Below are 17,682 nucleotides of genomic sequence, written 5' to 3'. Positions count from 1 at the left end.
TCACCACCTTATGAAGGAGGTTTTATTCCTTTGTTTTACTCATTTAACAGGCCCAGAAATATATGAGGCACAGCTGGAATTTGAATCCAGGCATTCTCTTCAGGAGCACTCATTTTTACTATCTTTTAATTTTGCCATCTTGAATTCAGCTTTACTTACACTAACCTGGCTAGTTAAGACAAAAATAAATTTAGATACAGCGATGCCTTGTCACTTGCAGCCCAGGAGACCCGAAGGGTCCTATTTGCATGTAGTGATCTGCTTGACTCCCAGTCCATGCTGCCAAACCTTCCTAGTTGAAGCCACATAATCCCCTGTGGCAAGCTTATGGCCTCACACATGCCACCAGAGCTGTGTTTTTGGCACAGGAACCTAAGGATCCCTTCTCCTTGTACAAATGAACCTTGCAGACGGTGCTGCCCCGACCTGGTATCTGAGTCTAGTAACTGGCTCCCTCACAGCTCAATCTGGCCAGGTTGGTCATCTGGTTGTCTGAATGTCCCTAGTCTGGACCATCCTGCAGCAGGATCTCCCACAGGACTCAGCAAGTACCTGAAAGAAGCTGTTAGTGTAAGAGGAACAGTCTTTCTACAGTCTGTTTATATACTTTTCTCAGCATCTCTGGAGACTGCCTTACATGGTGGAGGTCAACAATGGAAGACAAACAGGGTCACTGGACATGCTGAGACAGAGCGTGCCAGCCGGGCACAAGCAGGTACCCAGAACCCAAATCCAGGCTGACTAAGCAAGGTCAGCCAAGCACAGCAATCAATGAAATGCAAAGCTGGTCTAATTGTTTAATGACAGGAAAACGACATGTTATGAAACAAGCTGGTTACAAATAGTGGGCAGAGGATGAATTCATTGGATAAAACAATTAAAATGTATACAAAACACTGGAAAGTTAAATACCAAAATATCCACAGTATTTATTTCTGTTCAGTGATTAAATATTCTTCCTTTTGCTTTAGTCTAGTTTTTGAAACATGATTATTTCTGAAACAAAAAAGGAAACCAAGTTACTAGACAGAGAAACAGTAATTAAGCACGAGGAACGCGGCAGCTGAGGTCTGAAACCAAGGACAGGTCTACCTGGGTGACAGTGGTCACGCCCAGGTGCAGAATATCGTTCTTTTCTTTTCCGACTGAAATGCTATTTATCACCCTCTTTCCTCTAATTTGATGTTCTCAGCGTACTTAGGAGTCTATGAATATGAACTGGCACAACAGTAAAACAATGCTAGTACTTTGGTTTTGAATTGCTACAAAATGTTATAAGCACTTTGTAGTTATAAAATACACTAGAAATAAAACAAACTGTGAAACATACTAGAAATTAAGAGCTCCTGTAACAAAAAACCCATGTGACTAAACCATCGTCTCTTTCTGACCTCCATTCATTTCCAGTTTTCACTGTGAATCTATTTTTGTTTCATGGATCTGGAAGAAGTAATTTTTCCCGAAAAGGTAAGAGCATTGTGTGCGCTCAGCACCGTCGGCTGGCCGGGCCTTGAGTCTGCTGACAGTCGGCCCCGCCTTCTAATAACTGCAGTTAGGAGGGCTCGCCCAGTCCAAACCACTGGAGACAAACTCAAATGAGGAGCATCACCACTCTTTGTGACTACTCTTTTTTAAAGTCTCTGCCAAGTTACCAAATAAAAGCCGGAATATTACGCCTATATTGGTATAAATGAGGCTCAGTACATCCGATTCTGCCCCCTCTCAAATGTTAGGACTGCTAGGGGTGCTTGATTCAAACTATGACAAAGAACCCACATTTCTTGATGTTAAAAAGAGTTGAGAAATGCTCATGGTTTTAAAATCTGGTGTATATAAAAACCGATGCCACCTTTAGCACAAGGTGGCTTCTTAGGCGTCCCCCGGAGCTTGCTGCCCTGTGGCATGGCAGCATTTGCAGCAGGGGTCAAGAACCCCTGTTAAGGTCTGAGAAACAGCCAAAAGGAAAAAGTAAACCAAGACAGTTTTCTGCATTGCCACCAGCGTGCTAGGTCATCGGCCTTTTACAGCAGGCTGGTACAGCAATGTACGCCGCAAGACTTCAGACACCAGGAAGGAAAGGCATTACACTAAAGAAGAATTTAAGGAAATTAAGGAAAGAATTACACTAAAACAGTGACAAATGGGGGGGGTTAAACTTAAAAATACTCTATCATCATAACAAAGACCAAGAAGATCCCTTGCTTTACCGCTGGGCAATCAAGAAAAGCTGAGCTCCGTTTTACATTCCCAAGAGAAAAGAGAGCTGTGGGAACGACAGCACTGCGTGCTTGCAACCCAAGTCCAATTCCGCCCTCATGAGAACGGTCCAAATCCTGGTTACAGACCCTCCTTGCAGAGAGCAGGACAGTACTGCATTTCAGGACACGAAGGAAGGCAGGCCGGGGCGTCCTCGGTGAGAGAACTGCCTGCTGTCCGACGATTTCCTGCTGATGTGCTTGAAGATTTTGGATTTCTCGACTTTCCTGGTTTTCTGGTAACCGAATCCGCCACCGCCTCCCCTCTTTTTAAGCTTGCCTTCGTTGCTGTTCACGTCTAAAGGTGACCGTTAAGGAAATGAAGCAACACACAGATAATGAACTCCAATGCGACATCTATGAGAGAACAGACCAGCATGCGCACTGCTGTCCCTCTACCACAACCTCTCCCTGAACTACGAAAACGTGCACACTCGGGCCTGGGCAGCAAATTTCCAGAAAATCAGGAGTGGCCACGTAACCGTGAACTAAAATTAGCAGGTCTGATTTTAAGCCCAGTGTAACAGTCATATTCATTCTTCTCTCCACACAATGAAACTGAAGACAATTATTTGTAAGGACTTCCGAAGGAAATCTGCAAGTTTACAGGAACATAAGAAAAAATACCCTGTGTCAAAACAAATGACTTTCACCTCTGCTTGGAGCTGATTCAGGAATGCTTTACCCAGCCAAGGAGCTGTTCCTCCTTTCACAGGAGTCAACAGGTATTCATCACAACAGACATTTCCGCGACACCTACACTGGGGATGTTGACCCAAATGTGGTCCTCCAGTCTCCTTGGGAGGTACTGCCGGGGTGTTAACCAACAGGCCTCACTTCAGCTGCTTCAGCTGCTTCTGTTGAAAATGTGGTAATAAAGCACACATTATAAACTGCAACAGAAACAACTGGAGGTATTCCCTTTGCATTTTACCTCAGGCAGCACTTAAGTTTTATTTTCTTTTGCTGATCTTGCACCCTCCTTGTATGAAGTCTATCCATCACTGGCCGTGTGAGGATAAAACCTTCGGGAGGCCCCGTGTTCTCTCCAGTGTCAGGACATCCCGCTCCTCCACACCCCCATACGGTGAAGCCTCCTGACCACGGAGCCCTGCAATTTTACCCTCCGTGCCTCTCTCCGGAATCTACGACTTCCTCTGGCTCCCACTGTTTGCCAGTCAAATTCCTGGGTCTTTTTTAAGGCCGAAGTCATTCCTTCTGCAATCCCCACTCGGATAATTAATCCCTGCCTACTCTGTGCTAGCGCAGACAGTCAGACGGGGACCAGGACGAACACCTGGGCCTCCAGTCTTCAGCCAGAGCACAAACTAACCCAGGATCTAAGCCCAAATGCTTCTCCATCAAGCTCTTGTCCCCTAGGTCCTGGATGAATTCATAACAACAAAGAAAAGGATACTCAGATCAACAAAAGGAGGCACCTTGAAACCAAATGACAGAGCAACCTGAGGCAAATTCAAGTTATTCACATTAAAGATCTGTTTCAGAGAGTGGGAATCGTATGCTCGAATGTACGACTTGTATGCTTCCTGGGCTGACTTATGAAGGAAGCAGTTCTTTTCAATCAATTTTTCAAGCTGAAATGGAAAGACACATTGGTTTTAATAAAATAGGAAAGCAGATTGCATACATATTAGAACAAAACCATCCTGTAAAAAACACTTGCTCTAAGCTTTGTAATATATGCAATCAAGCTGCAGTAAGAATAATGACAAAGTTCTTGGAAGTTATGGATGAGAACAAGGTAGAGAGTACAGGAATGCAGTAACCAGCACAGCAAGAAACCTAAAAGATCACACAGTCCAAATTTCTCATTGATGAAAAAGGAGATGTGGAGGACAATGGCCACCGCTGAAACACTACATGGTCAGTGCTGGGACAAAGCCGAGGCTGGGACGAAGAGCATACCTGAGACTGAATGTCAGAAATTTTGGACCAGGAAAGCTCAAACTCACTTAATGGAACCTAGAAAATAAAAGCAGGAAGATTAGTAAACCAGGGGGGATCGACGTTCAGAAGCCTTTTACTCTCAATAAGGATCTCTACGGATGCGACATGGTTAAGTAGGTTGCAGCTTCCAGTTAGAAGGACCACTAGCCCTTCCTTCCATGTCAAGAGAGCTGCCCTAACAGCACACTGCCCTGTGACTTGACTGGGGTTTGTGGCCAAAAACTCCTACAGGAAGGAAAGCAGTCTTAACTTCTTAGATAACTGGAAAGTGCCAGACCTGTGCTGTGTGCTGGGGGTTGGGGGGATGCAGCTCACGTCCTGGGCCCAGCCTCAGAAAGCTTGCAGTCTTGCCGGGGACACAGGTAAGTGATAAGACGACAACTCAATGAGCCCTTGTGCTGTGGGAACATGAGGGAGGGCAGGAGATCAGCGCTGGCTTCCCAGAAGAGGTAACAGCTAGCTGAAACCAGAGCAATCCAGAGAACCAGGAAAAGGGCATTCTAGAGAAAACGTGCAAAGGCTGTAGGGCAATTTTGGGGAAATGTACCTAGCTGCACAGTGGAGGAAAATCTACTTGGCAAGACTGCCAGGGAGGCCAAAGAGGAGGCAAATGTCAGAAAAAAGAAGGCCTAACAAAGTTTATAAGATCTAGCAAAAAAGAGGCCACTGGACTCTAATGAATTCAGACTTGGTGGACAGGAGGAGGTCAAAGTCAGATGAGAGGGGCTGGAGATCAGGGGGAGGGGAAAGTAAACGGAGAAGATACAAAGCACTTCTCAAAAGTCAGGCTGAAGAAAGGCAAGGGGCAGTAGCCACGCTGGAGGTGGTGGTAGGAGAATGGGTTCAGCCTTGAAGCTCTTTTTTTAGTGAGACTTGAGATGGTAAAGAGCTAACTGCCAGGGAGAGAGTGAAGGTAAAGCACAGAGCTGTCGAACGAGGGCCAGGAGGAAGAGGAAGAGGTGGGAGTGAAGGGCGACCCCACAGCTTGCGGTGAGGTGAGAGGGAAAGACACCAGGATGGAGAAGCGTGGAGAAGATGGAGGAAGGGGAGCAGGAGCTGAAGATGATCAGGTGTGAGGGAGCTTAGAAGGAGAGGAGGTCTCAAACAGGGCTGGACGGCTGGGAGAGGGGAGCCTGGGGACATGAGACGCACCGATGAGCAATGCAGAGCTCCAGGGCTGAGCTGTGCGGGGAGCTCTTCCTGTTCACATTTCCTCGGCTGGACCCACGGAAAACCTCATTTGCTTAACTATGCACTGTAACCATTGTTCTCCCAGCACTGCAGTGACTCATGACTCCTTGTACACATCTAGAAATGCTGCTTACTGCTGTCTGCACTGGCAAACGAGGCCCAACAAGAGCAATCTGCTCCCAACTGAAGATTTTCCAAGCAAAGATCTTTACCTTGGATTGCTTCAAGTAACGAAGGAAACCCAACTCTTCAGGGCGCAAAATGAGCAAGGCGTGCCCTCTTCCGTTTAGGCCTCTGGCTGTTCTGCCCACACGATGAATATATTCCTTTGGTGAAGAGAGATAACCTGAGTTACACACGGACCTCCACAGAACCAGTGGCGGGCTGCATTCCCTGGACTTGCACGGTAGTGGACAGTGTGTGTCAGCACATCTGGATGAGACGGTGTTGGGCCTCCAGGGCTGTGCCACACAGACCATCATCACATACCACAAAGCTGGCCCACCATTCCTTCCGCTTGCACCATCCCCAAAAGGTAACAGGGCAGTGACCGAGGTCGAAGGAAAGCTGGACACGATACTCACATTAACTCTATGATCTGATAAAATGACTACTAAGTGTGCTTCATCTTCAAAACGGCTTTTTGAAACATGTTTAAATGCTGGATAATTTACATAATCTATTGTTTGTTTAAAATACTTAATGTAACTTATTTTACCACATATGCTACAGAATCTTACCTATCTCTGTAAGCAAACTGTATTTTCTTCTGACACCTACTGCTCCTAACACATCATTCCAAGCCTGTAAAGTTCCTAACTGAAGTCCCACTGATGCCTCTCACATCTCCGTGCACACCCGTTGTGAGTCCTGCAAACGCCCTAAATATTATCAGCAGCAGAGAAACGTGGCAATGGCTGCACAATAAAACATGACGGAACGACCAAGGGAGACACCTCTCAATGCGAAATGTGCCGTTCCTCAGGGAACGTGGAGAGTAAGCAAAGTCCTTAATGAGAGCCACTCTGGAGAAACCCCAAGGATGCCAGTTACCTTGGGGTCATCTGGAGGGTCATACTGCACAATCCAGTCGACTTCAGGAATATCCAGCCCTCTAGCTGCCACGTCTGTGCACAACAATATCCCTGAATCCTCATTGCAGAACTGGAAGAACATGGTGGTCCGCTTGTTTTGCTTCTGCTTTCCCTAGAATCCAATCACAACATCCATCAGAGCTGGACAGTGGAGGCTGTGTCCGGGAGGCCAGATGTAGACGCCCAGACTGTGGCATTGTTAACCTGCTTTCTTTCAAGTGCACTCTCTGGCCTATGTCCTATTTCCCCAAGTGGACGGCGTCTCTTACTCCTGTGTGGTCCTCACCTCTCCACACCGAGCAAAGCTCCCTCCACATAGGATCAATCACCCAATGCTCAGCGAACTACTTGGAACTATGTTTAGAGGAGAGAGCAATAGCTTAAACCCCACCACCTATATAACTTGATAAGCATAGCCTATTTTCAATAAACTCATCGTGATCACTTACATGAATGGCCAAGACAGGCAAATCGATGTAGTTCAGCAATTCGTAGTGGTATTTCACAGACTTACAGGAAGAAAAGAAGACCATTAGTTTCTTCTTCCGGTTCTTCTTAAGGAATGTAAAGAGCAGGAGGAACCTCTTCTCAGAGGGACAAACAACGTACCCCTAGAAGTGGTTCAAACGAGGAGATACGGAATAAGCAAACGGACATTTGCAGCTTCATGAACCAACATAATTTGATGGCGAGCACAGAAGGTAAGTATCGTACGCACTGTTATGCCTTACCTATAACAAAACCACTGCCTTCATTCTAACAAGCATTCCTAACATAAGACTAATTTGAGCTCTTTCGATTCCTTTTACTGGCTGCGAACACTGGATACTAAGTACTTTTCATATTCCTGAGATTACTGGTTATCAACAGTTCTTGCAACCATAATATATTAACACCTCTATTAATTAGAACCCTCAAGGCATATCAATGATTCATTTTTTTAAAAAGGTTTTTAACAGCAAGATCTCAAATAACCACAGCTTAAATGCACCGTTCCAAACAAGGTAACAAGGCTGGGTGAATATATTTTTAAAAATTAGACAGCACATGAAAGGTTTTGAAGCTAAATTGTTACAGCAAAATATTTTATTCAACAAAAGATTCAATCTTAAAGTTCTATTTTTTTTCGTGAGGAAGATTCACCCTGAGCTAACACCTGTGCTAATCTTCTACTATTTTGTATCTGGAATGCCTCCACATGGCTGACCAGCAGTGTAGGTCCGTGCCTGGGATCTGAACCTGTGAACCCAGGCCGCTGAAGCAGAGCACGCAGAACGTTAACCACTCAGCCACAGGGCCAGCCCCTTTAAAGTTCTACTTTTAATCAACCTAGTTTAGATCTTTGTCATCTCATTTCCAATCTTCTAAAGCTACGTGGGTGAAACCAGTCTCTCCATCTTCTAACTCACTTTGCGTCTCCAAGCAGGAGATTAATAAACAAATTTTTTTACTGCATTTGCAATTGGTAATGATTAATAACCTCCCACGTGGCAAGCCATATTGAGAGAGAGAGTAAAGAGAGCCGACCAAATTATTCAGAGTTCAAGATACTTTATATGAAAGAGCCAGAGACCCAATACCAAGTTGACTATATTCGAATTAAAAGTTCATTAATCCATCTGCTTTTTGGATGATCCTCCAAACAGTTACAAGGAAACATCAAGGAAGATCCTTAAAATTTAAGATATTGACACAAATTACCTGCTCAAGACCATCTACTGTTGCATTAGCTTTATCATCATCAACACCAACATACAATGGCTCCTTTTTTCAGAGAAATCCTCGCCAGGTCTTCAACTTTTTGAGTTTGTGTGGGAGAAAAGAGCGTGGTCTGTCTGCGTGCTGAAACAGATGCAAATAAAGGTAACACAAATCTTTCAGGAAATCTTCAGAAGTGCTTCACACCTACAAATGCTCCAAGTAGAACTCTGAACAACGGGGACATGACAGCACTATAGACATTAAGAGGAGAACATCATGAACATCTCTGTCCACAACCTTGATAACTTAGACGGAGGACAATTTCCCTGACAGACAAGCTGCTAAAGGCCACTCAAGAGAAAGAGAAAACGTGGACAGCCTCTATCTATTAAAGAAATTGTACCCCAAATCTTCACATAAAGAAAACTCCAGCCCCAACGGCCTCCTCTGGTGAAGTCTATCGAACATTTAAGGAAGAAATATTACCAATTCTTCACAAACTCTGCAGGACACTGAAGAGAGTCTACTTCCCGGCTCATGCTTTGAAGCCAGTCACTACCCTGATCCCCAAACCCAACGACGGTTCATAAGCATAGATGCAAAATTTCAGCACAGTGACTCAATATACAAAAAAGGATAATGCATCATAACCAAGTGGGGTTTTTCCAGGAATGCAGGGTTGGTTCAACATTTGAAAGTTAACCAATATCATTTACCATATTAACAAACTAAAGAAATAACATCTGACAGTTTCAAAGGACACAGAAAAAGCATTTGACAAAATTTAACATTTATTTCTGATTAAAAAATCTCAGCAAACTAGGAACAGAAGGGATCATGCTCAATATGATAAAGTGCAGCTACAAAAAAATCTATGGCAAACATCCTACTTAATGGTGAAAGACTGAACGCTTTCCCCTTAAGATCAGGAAGAAGACAAAGATGTCTTCTCTCACCACTTCTATTCAGTATTGTACTGGAGATGCTGGCCAGTGCAGTCAGGCAAGAAAAAAAGTAAGTGAAGAATTTTATTTTTTTACATGTAGGTGGTATGTTTGCCTAGGTAGAAAACCCAAAGGCTAATTTCATCTGGAAGGTCATACTGAACAATCCCACTGAGTACAGTAATAATTATCTTGCCAGATAAAGGGTCAAAATTAAAAAATTAAATGTATTGTATATACAAGCAATGAACAATTTAAAATTTTAATAAAATACTTAGGGATAAATCTGGCAAAAGATGTGAAAAAACCTGTACTCTGAAAACTCTAACACACTGCTGAGAGAAATTACGGAGCTAATCAATGGAGGTATACCTTATTCGTGGGTTTGAATGACTCAGTATTGCCTTCCAACAATGATCTATATTCAACACAATCCCAACCAAGATCCCAGTTTTTTAGGGGTAGAAATTGACAAACTGACTCTAAAATTGATACAGAAATGCAAAGAACAAGAAGAGCCAAAACAATCTGAAAAAGAACCAAGGTGGGGGTTAACACCACCCAATTTCAAGACTTAATAGGAGGAAATGGAACTCTCATACACTGCTGATGAGAAAGCAAAATGGCACAAGCTAAACATACACCAAACACTCCACTCCTAGGTAGTCACCCAAGAAAAAAGGAAATGTATGCCCATGGTAAGAGTTGTAGATGAATGTTCACAGCACCTTTATTTGTAATAACCAAAACCCGTAAACAGCACAATCATCCATGAACAGGTGAATGGATAAACAAGTTGCGGTACATTTACACAATGGAATGCAACTGAGGAATGAAGAACTACTGATACACATAAACAGCATGGATGACTTGCAAAAGAATTTTCTGAGCAGACAAATTTATACTGTATGATTCCATGCATACAAATCTCTAGAAAACACACACTGATCTGCAGTGACAGAAGGCAGATCAACGCCACCTGGGAGGCAGACGTGTGTGAGCAATCGTTGGAAGCAGGTGAGGGCTGTTCTTACTGAAGGTGAAAGGGAGGGATCACAAATGTGCACAAAGAAGCTTGAGGGTTACGGAGATGCTCACTGTTTGATTGTGGTGACGGCTTCACAGGCATAAACGTATCAAAACTTAAATTGTTTACTTAAAATATGTGCAGATTATGTCAATTATACCTCAACAAAGCATTAAAAAGCAAACTCTCTAATGAAGGAGATTATGGCCTTATTATAGATATAAGCAGCTTACAATGTTGCGAGTACTATAACCAAGATATGTACAACTCAAATACAACACAGAAGGCCACAAGTCTACTGCCACCTGGGAGACGCTAGAATGAGGTAAGGAAAGGAAGATGGGGTTGCGGATGTGGACTGGAATGACACGTAAGGACTGTTTAACTTGCATTATAACCTCTAAAATGGCAAAACCACTGTAACAAGTTACTAGTAAGCTTGATGCTTGCATTTCACACAACCTCTAAGGTTGATTGACACAAGCTCACTTGGCTGTGTTAGAAATCTGGTATTAACAGTTTTCACATAGGAACAACCCTCACCTACTTCCAACTACTTTGCAAACCACATGCAGATGCCACCTACTTACTCGTCAGAAGTTTAATAATTTGCTTTAATTTCTCTTCAAACCCAACATCCAAGATACGGTCAGCCTCATCAATAATCAGACACTGCAGATTTTTATACATAAACCCTGGGGTATTCTAACAAGACAAAGAAAAACTGTTAGCTGTCAGGTTGAGGTTTCACACAAGACAGTAAGACAGGGACTACACAACAGTGTTCTCTTACCTGCATGTGGTCCAGGAGACGGCCTGGTGTGGCCACAATAATGTTGATCCCATTAGCTAGTTTCTGCGCTTCAGCAGATCTGTTACTGCCCCCCATTGTTAACCCATACGTATGAATATGGTGTGTCATTAGCTCCTTAAGAACACCAAAAGTCTGCATGGCCAGCTCCCTCGTAGGTGAGAGAATAAGGACTCCTGTTCCTACAAAGGCAACAATGACACGCGGTGAAAGTCAGCCTGCAGTTATCACCATGAGTATGTACCCGGTACAATAACTCTAGTGAGGTACGGCAAAGACAGTGGATCACAGACTTACCATTTCTGGGCATGAACTTTAACTTAACAATGAGTTCAACCGCAGGGACGAGAAATGCCAGGGTTTTGCCACTGCCTGTTTTTGCAGCTGCTAGAAGATCCCTAAGGATTAAGACAGGAAAGGTCAGAGACACTTAGTCTACTCATTCAACAAGTCATGTACTGAATATCTGCCATGTCACTACCGCATATGGTTTGGGCATCAACGCCAGAACATGAGCAACAAAAGACCCAGTCCCCACCTTCTCCATCGCTGAAAGCAATCACCTGCGTCAGATACCCAACTCAGAAATAAGAACCAGGCTATACAACAGAAGGGAACGCTTTTCTTCAAACATCAGCAAATAAGTCTTTAAAGCAGGTTGGATACGTAAGCCAACACACAGTGCAAAATCAACCGAACATACTGGTATTTCCTTTCTGAACTACTGGCACTGAAAACAGATTAAAGCCCAAACATCAATGTGGATCATACCTTCCTTCCAGAAGCGGTCTGATGCTTTTATGCTGAATCTCGCTCATGTTTGTAAAGCCCATTTCTTTTATTGCCTTTAGAGTGTTCTCATTGACAAGACTAGTCAGAGAAGCAAATGAAGTATCCTCGAAGGCTCCTAAATAGAAGACAGTTTATCATGAGCAAGTTTCCCCCCCCCGCCCCTTTTTAACAGTTGATACTGCTATAATTGCCTGGTTAGTTTTGCTGGCTAAAGGCACCACTGGGTTGGAGTCAAGCTTAGAAGAGCTTCCTCCAGTCAGAAAAGCCAAATCCCCAACCATTTCTATATATAAAGACGATGACCCTACACTTCTGAAGTTTCTCCACCGCTGACGGTGGTGTACCTTATAGCCCAGAGCCTAAACTGTGACAAAATAAGAAGGGGCGGAGAGGACGTACAATCAAGGAACTTGTATGAAATGAAAATGGCAAGGCTGGTCGGGTTGGGAGAGAGTTCAGAGAAAAACGAAATGTTTAAGAAATCTGAAATAAAAAGTGAAAACATTTAGTATAATAACAACTGAATTTGAAGTCAATCGAAAGAGTTGTTAATTTAACTCTAAAGAGACTACTGAGAAGAGTCAGGTACAGACACAGACTGTTGGAGTGAACCCACACATCAACCGTGCTGTGGACCTGCAGCAGGTGAAGGCATCAGAATGACCCATGAGTTCCCCAGCCCACACACGCCCTGGCTATAACCCAGGTCTTGCCAACATGGGCACTATGGACATCGTGGGCTGGATAATTCTCTGTTGTGAGAGGCTGTGCTATGCATTATGGGATGTTCTGCAGCATCCCTGACCTCCACCCACTAAATGCCAGTAGCCTGTCCCCAGTTCTGACAACCAAAAGATGTGGCCAATCCTCACAGGCCACCTGGGACAGAGGTGGGATTTATGGGATGCAGGACCTTCGATGTTAAAACTGGTCAAGTCCTGGGTAAACTGGGATGAGCTGGTCACCCTACCTGGGAGGCAAAACTGCCCTGGCTGAGAACCACTGCCAGAGCCTTTGCCATTCTGATTGAGCACGTCTGGTGCTGGGCCTCAATATTTTAACAAACAAAAATCTCAAACCAAACCACTCAAGTAACTCCTGGACATCTCTGGTTAGGAGCAACTCATGCTAGCCTAAACTCTTGACTTTACAGACAAAGAGCCAAAGGCCAAAAGAGGTCAAGCCAGCACAGGCCCTCAGTAATGTTAATCTCATCCTTCTTCCTTATCAGTAACTGAGCCAGTACTAAACTTCTGGGCTCCAGACTCCTGCGCCAATGATTTTCCTACTACGGTATGGGATGAGTTCTAGAAAACGACAAACCGAAGGAACAAAGGATCCCAGAAGTTGTTTGTGTACACAGCAAAATATTTCAAGACTTTAACTCAGAATTTGATTTGTGTCTTTGTTAGACTTTTTGTCTGGTGCAGAGGGACAGTGGTGCCTGACCCTTTTTGTGAAACTAGGAAGTAAGGCCCCTGTGTTATTACTAAAACCTCCAACACTGTCACTCTGTGAAGTTGTTGCCTTTTCCCCCAAAGCCTGGATCTCTAGTGATTAGACCTTCCTCAGCCCCATGCTAGAACTCTGAGGGCAAAGAATCTAGTCTAGATATGAGGAGAGGGTGAAAAGGAAGTGATCTTCTGCATTTGGTTTGGGCATTTTGAGTGTCTGTGAATGTTCCGTGTTGTGAGTTGAATGCTGAGGGGCTTCCTGTCTGGATGTGAGGGCCTAGGCTGCTGGTTACCAGATTTCTTAATTTCATGGACCAGTAAAATTTTAAAGCAAAAATGGAGGTTGACCTATGGTTGCCATCTGTCTTTTGCCAGGCAAGGGCCTTTTTAAAAGTAACTGCTCTTAGTTTCTCTATCATTTCCTAAAAAGCCATTTAACTCCCAATCTTAAAATAAAAGACAGTCCTTCAAATTGAATACATTTAGCATCCTGAAAAGCTTACCACATGCCTCTAGTTTTTTCCTGTTTTGCTGGAGACCAGTGAAAGGATAGTCACGGACCAGCAGTTGGGAACCATTGAACTCGTTGTCTTGTGCGGGGCTCGAGACTCATCACCCATGTTCACACCATTTACAAAGCTACAGTAACACCCTCCGAATGCCAGCCAGGAGAAAAACAGGTCTAGCTTCCAGCCATTGGTATTCTAGGTCACATCTTTTTCTCCCACGTGGGATGTGTATCCTGTGAGGGTAGCTATTTTTCTCGAATGCCAGGGAGCTGTGGCAGAGCGTGGCTGTCCAAGAGGTTCCCTCCACAGCCCTTCATGCTGGGAACTCCAAAACAGTATTGGATTGTCTGTGGGAATCCTATGACTCAACATGCTTTGCCTTCCTTATCTGATCACACTCTCCAGCATCCCACCAAGTGATAATTCTGGGTAGATCTGATTAATGGAAAAGGAAACAAGTATGAAAGGCCAGAAACTGGATCTGTGGATCCAAAGCAAAGCAGAGACAAATTGACTTGAGCAAGCGTCAGCCTCCTTAGTTGTCTGGGGCTGTGGTGCTGGGGTCGGGGTGCGAGTTAGGAGCTACCGTAGTTCTGAGTGTGGTCTCATCCTCTGCCCCTGCTTCTGGCTTTGTCCGTGCCTGAGGTGGTTGTTTGGAGGTGGGGTGGAGTGGAGTGATGGAAATAAATGGAAGATGCTGACAACAAAAGAATGTTCCTTATGTAGATATTCTCAGCCGCCCCTATCCTGGGCAGCCACTTCCTAAACGTGTCCTTTCCTGGAGCTGGCTGCCCTCCGTGATCAAGCATTTCTTCCTGTCCCTGTGGGAGCACCATGCAGCATGCCACGTGTCTACTTTCCTAGGCAGCTAAACCTTGCCACGTGTGGCTGTGCTCTTGGGGAAACACAACTACTGTCCAAAAACTGCTTTTGAGATGTAGTGGCTCTCTCTGGAGAGAGAATGGCAAGCCTGACAGATGGCACCCCCTCCATGATGTTCTTCAGTAGTAAAGGAATTGAATGAAGAGCCAGGGGAGGACAACAAAGGCTCTTATTTGACTTTGCGTTCTTACCCTCAGAGCACTGGAATCTTCCACAGGTTATGGGGTGTGGGTGTGTGTATGTGTGTGTTTTAATTAACTGGAGTTTTAGGTAGGGAGAAACACCTCCTTTTGCACATCAGCCCAAAAGAGCTGGGAAACATTTAATGAAGCCCATATGTCCAGCCTTCTGGTGTGGAAGAGCCTGTGAGTTGTGACACCCAGCTTTGTGGTTTGCTAGCTGTGGATCAATGGGAAAATTACGTACTCTCTCTGAGCTTCACGTTCTGTCATCGTGGCCACTACCAGCCACCTTGTAGCATTGTGCGGATTGAGAGAGAGAATGTTGTGAGTGCCAAGCTAACCCGAAGCCCAAGGCTGTGTACTCAGTACACCCTGTTCTCACATCTGAATAGTTTGGGGATGTTTTCTCATCTGTCACTTGAGGGTTATACTAGGGGTTCTCTCTGGTTCTTCCCCTTTCTCTGGTCTGTGGTGCAAGAAGCAGGAAAAAGAATGACGTTGAGATCGATCGCTAGAACCAGGTGGTTGTGGGGATAGCTGCATTTGTGTTATGTTTCAGGTATTTACAAAGCACTCTAGTACATGTGGTTTCATTTGCTCCCACAGTAGCTCTGTGAGGTGAAAGGAACTGACATTCTCAGTTTCACTTTACATGGAGAGGGAAACTGAGGCCTGAGGATCTGAAGTGAGGCTCCTCCTGCACAGCTGCTCAGCTCTAGCTCCCACTGGATCTTAGCATCTCAGACGCTAAGCCAGTTGCTTTTGCTATAGGACAGTGTTTGTTGATAGCTTGTCATCACTTGGTCAGTTCAAGGACAGTGATTTGGGTTCACGAGTGGTGAGTTGGCCTTCACCGCAGTGGTGTTTCACCCCATCGGCTCACGTTTCCTAACTTTCTTCTGCAGTGGCTGGTGAAGCGAGCTATAGAAACAAAAGAAGAGATGGGTGACTACATCCACTCCTACTCTGTGTCCCAGTTCCAGAAGACCTACAGTCTCCCTGAGGTCAGTGTTCTCATTTTCTTTTCTTGTCCAGCTGAGAGCATGGGTGCACACTTAGAAGGAGCAGAGTGAGCGCAGGGTGCCCTGCACTCCCAACCCATATGGCATCTCTGCCTCTGCCTGGGCAGCACTGAGACTGGGCCTCCTGGGTCGCTAGAACTGCCTCTTTAAATGGGCACTGAGTGGAAAGCCCTATGGTTTTGTCCTTTTCTGTCAGTTTTGGTACTTGATCCATTATTTTTATTAAATTATAGGAACATGAGTATATTTTTGTATAGTCATATAAAGCTTCTCAAGAGACCACTTGCCTAGAACATTCTTAGAGTAACAGTTGGAAGGTAATCACAACAACAACAATAGCTCATCACTATGAAATGCTTACTACATTCTAGCCCCAGCACATCACCTGCCTTCTACTCTTTAATCCTCATGACTGCCCCCTGAGATAGGTGTTTCTGTCCCTGTTTTACAGATGGAGAGACTGAGGCTCAGAGGCTAGGTAACTTGCCTGAGGCTTCCGAGCTCATAAGGATTTGAAATGAGAATACTTGTCGTCACCACTGCACTCAGTGGTCCCCGTTTTTCTCTCTGACTATAGAGCTCTGTTTTGGAGCCAGCTGCAGAGGCGGCAGCTTTTTCCCGTGCAGAATGTATTCCAGTTTGTTAGAAAACTGAGACTGGTTCAGGTGAGGTAGTGACGGGAAGTCGGTTTATAGGCCAACGTCTGAGCAGTCCAGTGCGTTTCAGTCTTCGCACAAGATTTGTTTATTCCTTGTTTTGTCTTACAGGATGATGACTTCCTCAAGAGAAAAGAAAAGGCCGTCAAGACTGTTGTTGACCTCTCAGTAAGTTCGCCTGTCCGAGTCCCTGTGTAAGAGAAGAACGTAGGTTCACAGCCTCCAGATAGCCCTTTGGTTTAGTCACAAACGCCCTGCTCCCTTAGGCTCCGTCTGCTGGGGCTGCCCAGGAGCTGGCCTCAGGTTGGGGTGTGAGGGAAGCCCTGCCTTCTGTGCCCGCTGTCTGGACCCGGCGTTCACGGGGAGAACTTGCCACGACCACTGCACAGTGTTTTTCTTAGTTTCGGTTTCAAGGGAGAAATATTCCAAACTCGTAGCCCTTCCTTGTTTGTCCCAGTGCAGGTATAAACTTTGAGTAGCTCCAAAGAGGAGATGCTGACCTGGAGAGGGTAGATTGAGGTTGCTGCCCCCATGGTGGCTTTGGAGAAAGAGTAGCTTCTGTGGAATGTTCTGGGATGGCCTCTGTCACCATGCGCAGCCTGTTGTAACCTCTGGGAATCTGTATGCGTGTGCCCACTTCTCTAGCACAAGGGGTAGAGGAGCTTCGGGCCTTTTCAGAACACTCTGGGCCAGAGCCCAGCAGAACCCGGTCAGCCCGCCCCCACTCACCACCCAGCCTTCCTACCTGAACTGATGGGAGTGGAGCCTCAGTGCCAAGGTGCAAATTCTCTTTCTTCCGGAAATAATACATCATGCTGTTTTGCCTGTTTTTCACTTTAAGAATAAGTGTGTGGTCTCCCAAAGTGATTATTCTGAAAAGAGTATCAGTCGTTTGATGATAAAAGACATAAAGTGCTTGTTTAAAACAAAAAAAGTCTTTGTCGCTTTATAGTTGTCATGCGTATTTTTTCCCCTGTTCCATTTTGGAAATAGGAAGAGTGGAAAACCTTTAAGATAGTTAGGCTGTGAAGCCAGATACAATTGTAAGTTTGGTGGCAGTATTAAGTAACAAAAAGAAGAGGACATGCTATGACAGCAGAGTAATTTTTTTTCCTGGTTATGAAATAGGTGTTCAGTTTAGAATATCCTTAAAGTGTTTTTTTTAAAAAGGTTGACAGCTACAAGGGAAGAAAC

The 17,682-nt window shown here is 44.7% G+C and overlaps 2 protein-coding genes across 3 annotated transcripts in view; one reads left to right on the top strand and one right to left on the bottom strand.

Moving 5' to 3' along the window:
• Positions 1-2,377: 2,377 nt before the first annotated feature.
• On the bottom strand, positions 2,378-11,809 carry LOC123284930 (ATP-dependent RNA helicase DDX18-like). The gene is given in 12 exon segments (XM_070506610.1): positions 2,378-2,553; positions 3,673-3,850; positions 4,182-4,238; positions 5,627-5,740; positions 6,468-6,620; positions 6,958-7,119; positions 8,210-8,278; positions 8,280-8,350; positions 10,771-10,885; positions 10,974-11,173; positions 11,289-11,389; positions 11,763-11,809. Coding segments are annotated over 12 exon segments (1,443 nt in total).
• Positions 11,810-15,711: 3,902 nt separating this feature from the next.
• Positions 15,712-17,682, top strand: part of LOC123285341 (coiled-coil domain-containing protein 93-like) — a 56,515-nt gene continuing 54,544 nt past the window's right edge. For both annotated transcript variants that reach the window (XM_070507468.1, XM_070507467.1), the window contains exons 1-2: positions 15,712-15,814; positions 16,600-16,656. In XM_070507468.1, the coding sequence (XP_070363569.1) occupies positions 15,752-15,814; positions 16,600-16,656 (120 nt within the window). In that variant the 5' untranslated portion in view covers positions 15,712-15,751. The remainder of the gene's footprint in view (positions 15,815-16,599; positions 16,657-17,682) is intronic.

Source organism: Equus asinus, chromosome 4 (genome assembly GCF_041296235.1).
Source record: "Equus asinus isolate D_3611 breed Donkey chromosome 4, EquAss-T2T_v2, whole genome shotgun sequence".
Lineage (NCBI taxonomy): Eukaryota > Metazoa > Chordata > Mammalia > Perissodactyla > Equidae > Equus > Equus asinus.
Note: the sequence above shows the minus strand (reverse complement) of the source record. Positions and strands in the feature narration are given on the sequence as shown.